Raw genomic sequence first — 12,448 nt, 5'->3', positions numbered from 1 at the left:
CTACAGAAAGCAATGGAGGGACCCGGTGGTCACTTAGGTGATGCAGGCAGAACACGGGGGGCCTTCTCAGGCCAGCCACCGACTGGGCTAGGGAGAGGGCCTCCTGATGGCCACTCCTGCAACGGAGTTTGGTTCCTCTCGGTCCTGGGGGCTGCGGATGCAGTCCTGGGTCCTCTCTGCAGGCATTGCTGTGGAGGGGTGGGCGGGGGGGGGGGGGGGGGGGGGAGGGTAGTTTCAGGGGTCTTCTCAGGTTACTCATGAGGTCGCAGTCGCCTGGGAGTCTCCTCTCCTCTGCAGTGTTGGTTCTCTGGAGCTCGAGCTGGGGGCGTCAGGTGCGGAGTGTGAAGTCTCCTGCTTCCGGAGGGAAGAGTGAGTTCTTTAAAAGTTGCTTCTTTGTTGCAAAGATGGTATTGTTGAACAGTGCTGCTGTTCTCTGGAGTTTCTTGGTCCTTCGGTTTCAGGGCAGTCGTCAGAAGTCACTGGTCCCTGTCGGATGCATCGCTGTGCAGGTTCCTTGAGTCTGGAAACAGTCCAGTAAGGCTGGGGCCAAGGCAGTTGTCTTCTCCATCGTCTCTGCGGGGCTTTCAGGTCAGCAGTCCTTCTTTGTGTAAGTTGTAGGAAAGAGTGAGTTCTTTAGAAGTTGCTAAGTTGTTGCTGTTGTTCAGCAGAGCCGCTTCTCATTGGGAGTTTCTTGGTCCTTTGGTCAGGGCAGTCCTCTGAGGCTTCAGAGGTCACTGGTCCCTGTCGGATGCGTTGCTGTTGCAGTTTTCTTCAAGTCAGGAGACAGGCCAGTAGGGCTGGGGCCAAAGCAGTTGTCTCAGTAGGGCTTTCAGGTCAGCAGTCCTCCTTGTTTCAGGTTGCAGGAATCGGATTTCCTGGGTTCTGGGTCGCCCCTAAATACTAAATGTAGGGGTTTGTTTAGGTCAGGAGGGCAGAAGCCAATGGCTACTGTCCTGGAGGGTGGCTACACCCTCTTAGTGCCTCCTCCCTGAGGGGAGGGGGGCACATCCCTAATCCTATTGGGGGAATACTCCAAACTCAAGATGGAAGATTTCTAAAGGCAGGGGTCACCTCAGGACACCTTATGGGCTGTCCTGACTGGTGGGTGACTCCTTGTTTTTCTCATTATCCTCTCCTGCCTTGCCACCAAAAGTGGGGGCAGTGGCCGGAGGGGGGGGCATCTCCACTAGCTGGGATGCCCTGGGGAGCTCTAACAAAAGGAATGCGCCTTTGAGGCTCACTGCCAGGTGTTACAGTTCCTGCAGGGGTTAGGTGAGAAGCACCTTCACCCAGTACAGGCTTTGTTCCTGGCCACCGCGTGACAAAGGCACTCTCCCCATGTGGCCAGAAACTCGTCTGTTTGTGGCAGGCTGGAAGTAACCGGTCAGCCTAGTACTAGGAGTCGGACTGGTATTCAGGGGGCATCTATAAGTTGCCCTCTGGGTGCATTTTACAATAAATCACACTGGCATCAGTGTGCATTTACTGTGCTGAGAAGTTTGATACCAAACTTCCCAGATTTCAGTGTAGCCATTATGGAACTGTGGAGTTCGTGTTTGACAAACTCTCAGACCATATACTCTTTATGGCTACCCGGGACTTACAATGTCTAAGGTTTTGCTTAGACACTGTAGGGGCATCGTGCTCATATGCCCTCACCTGTGGTATAGTGCACCCTGCCTCAGGGCTGTAAGGCCTGCTAGAGGGGTGACTTACCTATGCCACAGGCAGTGGGAGGTTGGCTTGACACTCTGAGGGGGGTGCCATGTCGACTTAGTCATTTTCTCCCCACCAGCACACACAAGCTGTGTGGCAGTGTGCATGTGCTGAGTGAGGGGTCCCCAGGGTGGCATAAGACATGCTGCAGCCCTTAGAGACCTTCCCTGGCATCAGGGCCCTTGGTACCAGGGGTACCATTTACAAGGGACTTATCTGTGTACCAGGGCTGTGCCAATTGTGGGAACAGAGGTACAGTTTAGGGAAAGAACACTTGTGCTGGGGCCTGGTTAGCAGGGTCCCAGCACACTTTCAATCATAACTGGCATCAACAAAAGGCAAAAAGTCAGGGGGTAACCATGGCAAGGAAGCATTTCCTTACAATATACATATGCACAAATAAGAAAACTGCAACGACTACAGGCTTCTGGGGAGGAGGGAGGGTGCATGTAAATCTGCAGCACTACATGCCACAAACAGATGTACACTGGATGAGTAACATTTTCCGTTCAATGGCATGTGTAGCTGCAGATACACATGCTATGCATAGACTACAAAGCAGTTCTCCCCATAAATTGCGGTGGCTAGCCTGTAGAGGTTGGAGTTGTTTGAAATGTTTTTAAGACAGCTTGACCAACATTGGCCTGTTGCTTTGAAAAGACATCTACACAGCAATGCTTAGTAAATGTATGTAGTGTAGACCATGTGGCAGCTTTGCATATATCTGCCATTGGTAGGTTTCCTAAAAATGCCATAGATGCACCTTTTTTTCCTAGTGGAATGTGCTCTAGGTGTGACTTTTTGCCTTAATGCAACATGTTTGGATACATTTAACAATCCATCTAGCTAACCCTTGTTTAGAGATAGGATTACGTTTATGTGCTTGTTGAAAGGCAACGAAAAGTTGTTTTGTTTTCCTAAATTCTTTTGTTCAATCCACATAGTACATCAGAGCTTTTTTAAGGTCAAGAGTGTGAAAGGCTCTTTCTGCGGTTGAATCTGGCTGTGGGAAGAAGACTGACAATTCCACGGTTTGGTTTATGTGAAAAGGGGAAACAACCTTTGGCAGGAATTTAGGATTAGTTCTAAGTACAACTTTATGTTTGTGTACTTGCTTGTATTTCACTAACTCTTCTTCATGAAGTAATCGCTACTAGGAAAGCAACTTTACAGGTTAAAAATTGAATCTCACAGGAATGCATGGGTTCAAAGGTGGGCCCATTAGTTTTATGAGGCCAATATTCAGATTCCAATTAGGAACTAGTGGTGTTCTAGGTGGAATAATGCGTTTTACTCCTTCCATGATAGCTTTTATAACTGGGACTCTAAGGAGTGAGGTATGTTGTATAGTCTGCAAATATGCTGATATGGCAGTAAGATGAATTTTAATAGATGAGAAAGCTAAATTTGACTTCTGTAAATGACGTAGGTTGCACACAATATCTTGTATTGATGCCGTAAGTGGGTCAGAATTTTTAGATTGACAGTAAGTAACAAATAGTTTCCATTTGTTAGCATAGCATTGTCTAGTTGTAGGCTTGCATGCTTGTTTGAGAACTTCCATGCATTCTAATGGAAGTTTCAAGTAGCCAAATCGCTAAGTGGAGAGCACTGGGATTGGGATGTCTGATTTGTCCTTTGCTTTGTGTTAACAAATCCGGTGTGTTTGGAAGTTTGCAGTGGAGTACTAATGACAGGTCTAGGAGTGTAGTGTACCAATGTTGCCATGTCCACATTGGTGCTATGAATATCATGGTGAGAGGTCTGACGCAGTTTGTTGACCAGAAATGGAAGTAGTGGGAGAGGGGGAAAAGCATAAGGAAATATCCCTGACCAGTTGATCTATAGAGCATTGCCCTTGGACAGAGGGTGTGGGTGTCTGAATGCGAAGTTTTGGCATTTTGAGTTTTCGCTTGTTGCGAATAGGTCTATTTCTGGTGTTCTCCCACTTTTGAAAGTACTGATGAAGTACTTGAGTGAATTTCCCACTTGTGTAACTGTTGGTGTGTTCTGCTTAGGAGATCCGCTAGCTGATTGTGTATTCCTGAGATGTATTCTGCTAGTGGATGAATTTGATTGAGAATTGCCCATTTCAATATTGTTTGGGCTAGAAGGGACAGTTGAGATGAATGTGTCCTGCCTTGTTTCTTTAGGTAATACATGGTCATCATATTGCCTGTTTTTATCAAAGCAGTCTTGTGTTTGAGAAGTGGTTGAAACACTTTTAGGGCAAGCAACACAGCTAATAATTCTAAATGGTTTATGTGATAATTTAGCTGTTTTGAATCTCATTCCCCTTGAACGGTAAGGTTGTTGAGATGAGCTCACCAATCTATCATTGATGCATCTGTTATTGTGGTCTGAGGTATAGGGTCTTGAAATGACTGTCCCTTCATTAAATTGCTGAGATTCCACCATTGAAGGCACCTGTGCGTTCGGCGGTCTAACACTAGATCTTACAATTGACCCTGTGCTTGAGACCACTGCTGTGAGAGGCACTGTTGTAGTGTTCTCAAGTTTAGTCTTGCATGCGGTACTATTGCTATAAATCTTACTGTGTAATTCTGATTGGGCTGTATTTGTGATCTGAGGACTTGAAAAGCCTGTATCCTCTGTGGTTTTGGGTAGGCTAAGGCTTTTTGCGTATTGAGAATAGCACCTGGGTAAGGTTGTACCTGTGCTGGCTGAAGATGGGATTTTTGGTAGTTGAGAGTGAACTCTAATGTATGTAGGGTTTCTGTTGTGTATTGAGTGTATTGTTGACATTGGCTAATAAAATCAAGCAATTTTATACAATCGTCTAGATAAGGAAAGACATGTATGCTTTGTCTTCTTAGGGTAAGCTGCTACTACCGCTAGACATTTTATGAATATTCTTGGAGCGGTTATGCCGAATGGTAGAACTTTAAATTGGTAATGTTTTCCTGCTATCACAAACCTTAGGTATTTTCTGTGAGCTGGTTGGATGGGTATATGGAAATACGCTTCTTTGAGGTCTAATGCAGTCATGTAATCTTGTTTTTGTAGCAGTGGAATGACGTCCTGCAGAGTTACCATGTGAAAGTGTTCTGGCAGGATATATAGATTTAGTGATCTGAGATCTAGAAAGGGCCCGAGTGCGCCATCCTTTTTGGGAATGAGGAAGTATAGTGAGTATACCCCTGTTCAGAGTTGAGATTTTGGGACCAATTCTATTGCCTCTTTTAGTAGTAGCAATTGTACTTCTTGTAACAGAACATTGTGTTCAGGAGACAACCGGTGATAACGTGGAGGAACGTTTGGAGGGGTTCAATTCTAGGCAATAACCATTGCGGATAATCAAAAGTACCCATTGGTCTGCGGTGATATTTTGCCATTGGGAGTGGAATTGCTGCAGTCTGCCCCCCCACAGGAGATGTGTGGGGTTGTGGCATGCTTAATAAGTCACTGTTTTGATGGGGTAGTGACTTGTTTTGAGGCCTAGAATTTGCCTCTGGCTCTACAGTGTCGGCCTCCATAAGAGCCTCTAAATCCCCCTCTCTGGTACTGCTGTTGTTCCCTTGTTTACACTGGGAGGTAGAAGCCTCTGTGGATTGTGGCCTGAATCATCCTCTAAATTGCTGCCTACGAAAGGAGCCTCTGTAAGGTGTTGTGTTTATAAGGCTCCCTTTGGTTTATCAGTAGGAGTTCTTCCTGAGTTTTTCTATTGGGGATCAACCTCAGGCCAAAAAGTTTTTTTTTTTAATTATTATTTTATTTAAATCAAAAGGCATATTCAGTACTGCCTGCTGTATTTCTGGCTTAAATCCAGAGGAACGTAGCCAAGCTTGTCTGCGTATGGTGACAGCAGTATTCATGCTTCTAGCTGCTGTATCTGCAGCATCAAGGGCAGACCGTATTTGGTTGTTACTTATGGCCTGACCCTCCTCAACAATCTGTTGTGCTCTCTTTTGGTGTTCTTTTGGCAGGTGTTGTAGGAGTTCCTGAATCTCGCCCCAGTGGGCTCTATCATACCTAGTTAACAAGGCTTGTGAGTTTGCTATTCGCCATTGGTTAGCTGCTTGTGTAGCTACCCGCTTGCCAGCAGCATCGAATTTCCTACTCTTTGTTAGGGGGAGGGGCATCCCCTGACGACTGACCTTTGGCCCTTTTTCTAGCGGCACTAACAACCACTGAGGCGGGAGGTACTTGGTGGGTAATGTAAGCAGGGTCTGTAGGTGCAGGCTTATATTTTTTGTCAATGTGGGGTGTTAAGACCCTAGCTTTAACCGGCTCACTGAATATCTCATTTGCATGTTTTATCATTCCAGGTAGCACTGGGAGGCACTTGTATCGTGAGTGCGTGGAGGATGAGGTATTAAAAAGGAAATCCTCTTCCAAAGGCTCACTGTGCATAAGTACCCCGTGGTACACTGCTGCAGGAGAAATAACCTGCATTTATGCAGTAGTGTCTTCTGGTGGGGAAGGTTTGGAAGGATATAAGTCCGGGTCATTAGCAGGTATAGCATCTGGATCATACAGATCCCAAGGATCAACTGTATCACCATGAGAATAGGTTTGTGAATGAGTTGGTGAAGGTAAAGGTGGTGGGCTAGTGGGTGGTGGTGAAAAAGAAAGTTGTGGTGAATGAGGGGGAGAAGTATGCATACGTAATGACTTCTCCTTTCGTTTGAAAATCTTTGCTGGTGGTGGAGCAGTATCTAAATGCTCCTGAAAAGCCGACTTTCTCTCAGTCTGTAGAGGAAGTGCAGTAATTATTCTGCCAGTCTCTTTATGAATATGGATCCTTGATTGTTTCTCATCCATGATTTCAAGAATGGGTTGAATCTGTGTCCTCAGAAACATATTCAGATGGTTTCAATGATTTAGAGGACTGTTCGTGATATGATTTCGAGCTCTGCTTAAGATGGCTCAAAAGTCCTTGTTCTTCTGAATAAGAAGACTTTCGGTTCCATAGATGAGTTTTTTTGGGGCCCGAAAATTCAGCCGGTTGTTTTGGCTCAGAGGCAGGACGTCGAGGCTTTGACTCCAAACACTGTAAACGCCGGGTTGGAAGTGGAGCTTTTGGTGGACTTGCTCGACTCCAGTATCGAAGGAGGTGTGGCCTTTTTCGGCACCGCACCCGAAGGTCGGTCGACCAGTATTATCTTGCGGGTCGAACCATGGTGCTCTGGCAGTGGTGCACCAAAGGCCTTCAAGGACTTTTTAGGAGTGGGCGTAGGGGCAGTCGTACTCATGTGCTGACCGGCAATGACAAGTATCTTCCTCAGAGTCTTCTTCGGAGTCGGTGTCTCGGAAGGAAACTGCTATCTGCACCTGTTCTTCCTCCATGGTGTCGATAAACTCTGTACTCTTCGACGCCATTTCCAGTCTCCTGGCTCTCCAGCCACGCAGGGTCTTCTTGGATCAGAACGATAGACATGCCTCACAATCCTCTTCTCAGTGTTCGTGAGAGACAGATTACATACAAGGTGTTGGTCCGTGTATGGAAATTTCGCATGGCATTGGGGACAAAACCAAAATGGAGTCCGATCCATAAGGCTTCGACGTGGTAGGCCTGAACAGGCCCGAGTTGGGCACTCGCCCCCCGAAGGGCAAAATTTGGTTTTCGACTATACTATCAGTTCGACTATGGGTCGAAACGCGATTGAAACAATACTGACGGTCAAAGAAAGTTATCTAAGTTTTCCAAATCGAAATCTCGGAGCAAGAGGAAACACGTCCGAACCAGACAGCGAAATAAAACAAACTAGCAATGGATTCAATTCTCGTACGCAGTATGACCGAGAGGAGGAGTCACTCGATCCTGTGACTCTGAAAAGACTTCTTTGAAGAAAAACTTTTAAACACTCTGAGCCCAACATTAGATGGCAGAAACAATGCATAGCATGTGTATCTGCAGCTACACATGCCATCGAACATACAAATAAACACACAACAGTAATCCGCAATTAGCACAGAAACAACAAGCATTGGCAAAACTTGTTGAAAATAGAAATGGTCCTAGGGGTGGGCCAACCCATATACTAAGAAAGTGGAATGCAAGATACTGTGTCTCTCTCCCCCCCCCCCCCCCCCCCCCCCACCCGACCAGGAGAGTGGAGGTAAGTACCTGGTCTTCCCAGGGACTAACAAGAGGACTCAGAAAAAAGGATTGTACAAGAACAGGACCAGACAAGAAGAAACCAAAGGTGGATTCCGGTAGAAGAGGACCTGCAAAAGAAGGTGACAGACCACTCCGCAATGGAGTGTCCAGTGGGGGCAGGAGCCACTACCCACCCTACTATGGATGCAGAACCAGGTCGATGAGGGGAAAAGATTAGCCGTGGAGCCCAGGAGCTGAAGAGGAGTCCTTGGAGTGGTGCAGATAGTGTCCCACGTCAGTTGTCAGGTCGCAGATGGTCACTGGTGCAGGAGGACCAACAACAAGCCTTGGCAAATGCAAGACGAGCAAAAGAGGAGTTGCAAGGCTGAAGAGGACCAGCAAGACCCAGGGGATTCGACCCTCAGCAGTCGGGAGAGCCAACAAAGCAGTCACAGTCCCCACAGGCAACCCACTGGTAGCAGGTACAGTAAGTCGCAGTGAGGCTCAATCAGCACACCAGAAGGAGTCCCACGTCGCTGGAGCAGTAGAGCGGTGACTGTGCTTGGCAGAAAGAAATGCTGGGGGCCGGGGCTATTCGGAGCCTGAAGATCCCTTGGAGGAGGAACAAACAAGCCTTGGTAGCTGCAGGAGTCGCTGTGCTCACGGGTACTGCCCTGCAAGGTGAGGCAAGGGTGTTCCATCTCCCAGGTTGGACAGCTGGCAGAGAGGACCAAGGGAGGGCACTCCTGACCACCATCTGTGATGCACGATCCATGCAGTTCCAGAGGAGAGCAGATCCACGCAGCCGGATGTCGTTGCAGTTGGTGCCTGCAGATGCAGGGGAGTGACTTGATCGCTCCGAGGAGAATTCCTTCTTGCTTCTTGGTGAAGGCTGAAGTTTTGCCAACCTCAGGATGCACAACTGGGAAAATGTTGCGGTTGCTGGAAGGAGCCGGAGAAACACTGTTGCAAAGCGAAGTAATTGCCGGAGTTGCAAATTTTCGGTTCCTGAAGAGTCCTGTTGCGGTTCCTGTGGCCAGAAGATGAAGCAAATGGCCTGGCCTCTTAGATGCTCACAGGTACCTCTTGGTTTCAAGATGGCAGAATCAAGTGGACACCTGGAGGAGGTCTGGGCACCACCCCTGGGGTGATGATGGGTAGGGGAGTGGTCACTCCCCTTTCCTTTGTCCAGTTTTGCGCCAGAGCAGGGACTGGGGGTTCCTGTGCTGGTGCAAACCGGTTTATGCAAGGAGGACACATACCTTCAAAGCAAAATGGTGGCTGGGGGAGGCTACCCCTCCCAAGCATTGTAACACCTATTTCCAAAAGGAGAGGGTGTCGCTTCCCTCTCGCACAGGAATTCCTTTGTTCTGCCTTCCCCTGTCTCAGCTGGTCAAGCAGCAGGAGGGCAGAAACCTGTCTGAGGAGTGACAGCAGTGCAGGCTGCCTGGAAAACTCCAGAAGACTAGTAGGATTGATACTGCGGGGTCCCCTAAAGAGCCCCCAGAGTGCATGGAATCATACAACCAATACTGGCAACAGTATTGGGATATGATTCCGACATGTTTGATACCAAAGGTTCAGAGTTACAATTATGTAGCTGGACACATGGGTAAAATGACTTCTTCGCACTTACGAAGTCTAGTGCGCTGGAATTGGATTTCATAGGGGCATCTCTGCTCATGGAGGGGTGCCCTCACGCACATAGGGACCAGCATCCTGCCCTGTGGGCTAGGAGGGCCTACCATAGGGGTGACAGTGACGTGGTGCAGTGACCTGTAGTGACCGTGTTCATACACCTTTTCATGCGGACTGCAATGGCGGGCCTGAAGACACATTTTTCATGGGCTCCCATGGGTGGCAAATACATGCAGTAGCCCATGGTGAACACCTGGTGCCTCAATGCCCTGGGTACCTAAGTACCATACACTAGGGACTTATAAGGTGGCACCGGTATGCCAATCGTGAGGAATGCAAACTCCTAGGCAACCAAATTTAGAGGGAGAGCGCACAATCACTGGGGTCCTGGTTATCAGGATCCCAGTGAAAACAGTCTAATCACACTGATAGCAGGCAAAAAGTGGGGGGTCACCATACAAGGATTTTCTAAACAGGAATATAGGGGGTCATTCTGACCTTGGCGGTCCATGACCGCCATGGCGGAGTGCGGCGGAAGCACCGCCAACAGGCTGGCGGTGCTTCCTGGGCGATTCTGACCGCGGCGGTAAAGCCGCGGTCGGAAAAGGGGAGCCGCCGGTTTCCCGCTGGCCCAGGGAACCCGCCATGGCGGCGCTGCTTGCAGCACCGCCATGGGGATTCCGACCCCCTTACCGCCAGCCTGTTTCTGGCGGTGTCCACCGCCGGAACCAGGATGGCGGGAACGGGTGCCGTGGGGCCCCTGCACTGCCCATGCCACTGGCATGGGCAGTGCAGAGGCCCCCTAACAGGGCCCCACAAAGATTTTCACTGTCTGCTTAGCAGACAGTGAAAATCGCGACGGGTGCCACTGCACCCGTCGCACCCCTTCAACTCTGCAGGCTCCATTCCGAGCCGGCTTCATTGTTGAAGGGGCTGTCCCGCTGGGCCGGCCGGCGGTCTTCTGGCGGTCGCCCGCCGGCCCAGCGGGAAAGCCGGAATGACCTCTGCGGTCTTTTGACCGCGGTCTTTTGGCGGGAACCGCTTGGCGGGCGGCGACCGCCGCGGTCAGAATGACCGCCATAGTAATGGCCGTTTTTTGGCTATTAATCATCAAGACATTGGGGCTAAAAAACACACTCCAACATGGCGGCATTTGGGAGCTTGATCTGCTCAGCTAGTCCGCTTTTTCTGTCAACCAAAGTGTCTTACTGAGTCTAATCATGCTGCTCGTACTAGATGCCAATAGGCTTTTTCATCCCATGTTTCCTGATATTATCAAGACGATTGTGCTAAATATTACACACAAATATGCCGGTCGTTGGGAACCTTGTCCCGCTCATTTAGTCTGCCATTTTTGCTTTACTTCAACGTAAATACGCACTCATCATGGCACTCACTTCAGACACCGATAGAGCGTGCTCGCTCATGGACTTTTGACCACACGAGACCAAACCAAAACGCAACAAGTCTCGTAAGATGCAGACACGTGGTTTTGAAACTTTTCTTTGGCCACATGGTGCTAAGTGTGACTACAAAGACGTGTACAGGGCTACGTATGTAACATTTCTTTTTGGGCTTGCATACTTTACAATCTCTTAATGCCAGTCTGGGCCAGTATGACGATCACCAAATAATCGGAGCGCACGGATACTGTTTGATTGGTGAGCTTCTCGTATGTATGTTCTTTCTTAGATTACAATTTTCCTAATAAGGCTATTACTTTATCTGTTCAGAAATCACCTACTCTCTTATATAGGAGGGTTACCAGACATGATTTTAACCTTTGTGGTGTAATAAGGATCATGATATTACTGACTCATGAGTTAGGTAAAGATGATGTAAGTGTTTTACTCTATGGGTTGTACATGGAGGTGTTATAGCAACTACACACGTAGCAAGTAGGATATTATAGTATTGTATGGTGTTTAAGACCTTCTGCTTGGTACTTTATTGCAAATATTTCGGTCCCAGATTGAACATATATTTCTACTGCTCTACATTATGGTTTGACCATCATACGTGCAAAACAGTTATAATTGGAGAGCTCCATATAATTTTCTTAGAATGGTTTCAATTCTTCAACTACAGTGACTACACTTGTGTAGGAGACATACTATTTGGCGTGGCAGACTTCTTTGTAAGCCAAGGACGGTACCGAGATAGAAGCAGCGTGCAAACAGATAAGGCAAGTAGTCTCCCTCGGGGCTTTCTCTACCGGTAGCATCTGCTTGCTTCTTAAGACTTCTCACATGTGGTGCATGCCATTCATCTGGTGTGTGATCAAAATATTCGAGCCCCTTGATGTCCTCATGTTTGTCCCTTTCTGGGCATCAATTACTTGGTTTTACATAATGGTACTTTCTGCATAGCTGGGGACATGTGCCTAATATATAATTACTAGTGACACACTATTAGGTCTAATCACTATGAACATTTCATCTCGTCAACATACCATACTATGTAACTACCAATGTGCATGGGTTTCCACTTGCTATAGGATTTATGCACAACACAGCACTGATGTTGGTGACTTTGGTGTTGGTAATTTGACTATTTTGATCAATTTCATATAATAGAAACTTATAACAATAGAAATGATCTATGTTCTTTTAAAGGGTGACATTAATTCAATCTAAACCAGATGTCATGTAGTGTGTTCAGTAGAAATAAAGTTTAGGCAAAGCATCTTAGAAACTTAACTCACATTTTCAGAATATGACCTACCTGTCACTGTACAGTTTTAAGAGATGGAAGCACACATCTCGAAGTGGTCTCCTCTCTCTCTCTTCTTCCAAAAAGTCTTCTTCCATGCTTATCCCAGAATCTTCTAAATAGGGTGGTAAAGGACTACAAGCATACTTTTCTCCTTCAATTGGGTCCTGGGAAAAACCATGAATTGTAGACATTTAGGAATTTGACTTTCACAAGCCCATGCCATTCAACTCCTGATTTCATTGAAATCAACTCAAAAGGATAGAGCATAAATACTACATTAATATAAAACAGGACCCAAATATAACAGAACAATGG

General features: G+C 47.3%; 1 protein-coding gene across 2 annotated transcripts in view; it reads right to left on the bottom strand.

Moving 5' to 3' along the window:
• Positions 1-12,448, bottom strand: part of NUP98 (nucleoporin 98 and 96 precursor) — a 603,720-nt gene that overhangs the window by 74,958 nt on the left and 516,314 nt on the right. For both annotated transcript variants that reach the window (XM_069203729.1, XM_069203730.1), the window contains exon 28: positions 12,143-12,297. In XM_069203729.1, coding sequence (XP_069059830.1) covers positions 12,143-12,297 — 155 coding nt within the window. The remainder of the gene's footprint in view (positions 1-12,142; positions 12,298-12,448) is intronic.

Source organism: Pleurodeles waltl, chromosome 8, assembly GCF_031143425.1.
Source record: "Pleurodeles waltl isolate 20211129_DDA chromosome 8, aPleWal1.hap1.20221129, whole genome shotgun sequence".
NCBI classification, from domain to species: Eukaryota; Metazoa; Chordata; class Amphibia; order Caudata; family Salamandridae; genus Pleurodeles; species Pleurodeles waltl.
Note: the sequence above shows the minus strand (reverse complement) of the source record. Positions and strands in the feature narration are given on the sequence as shown.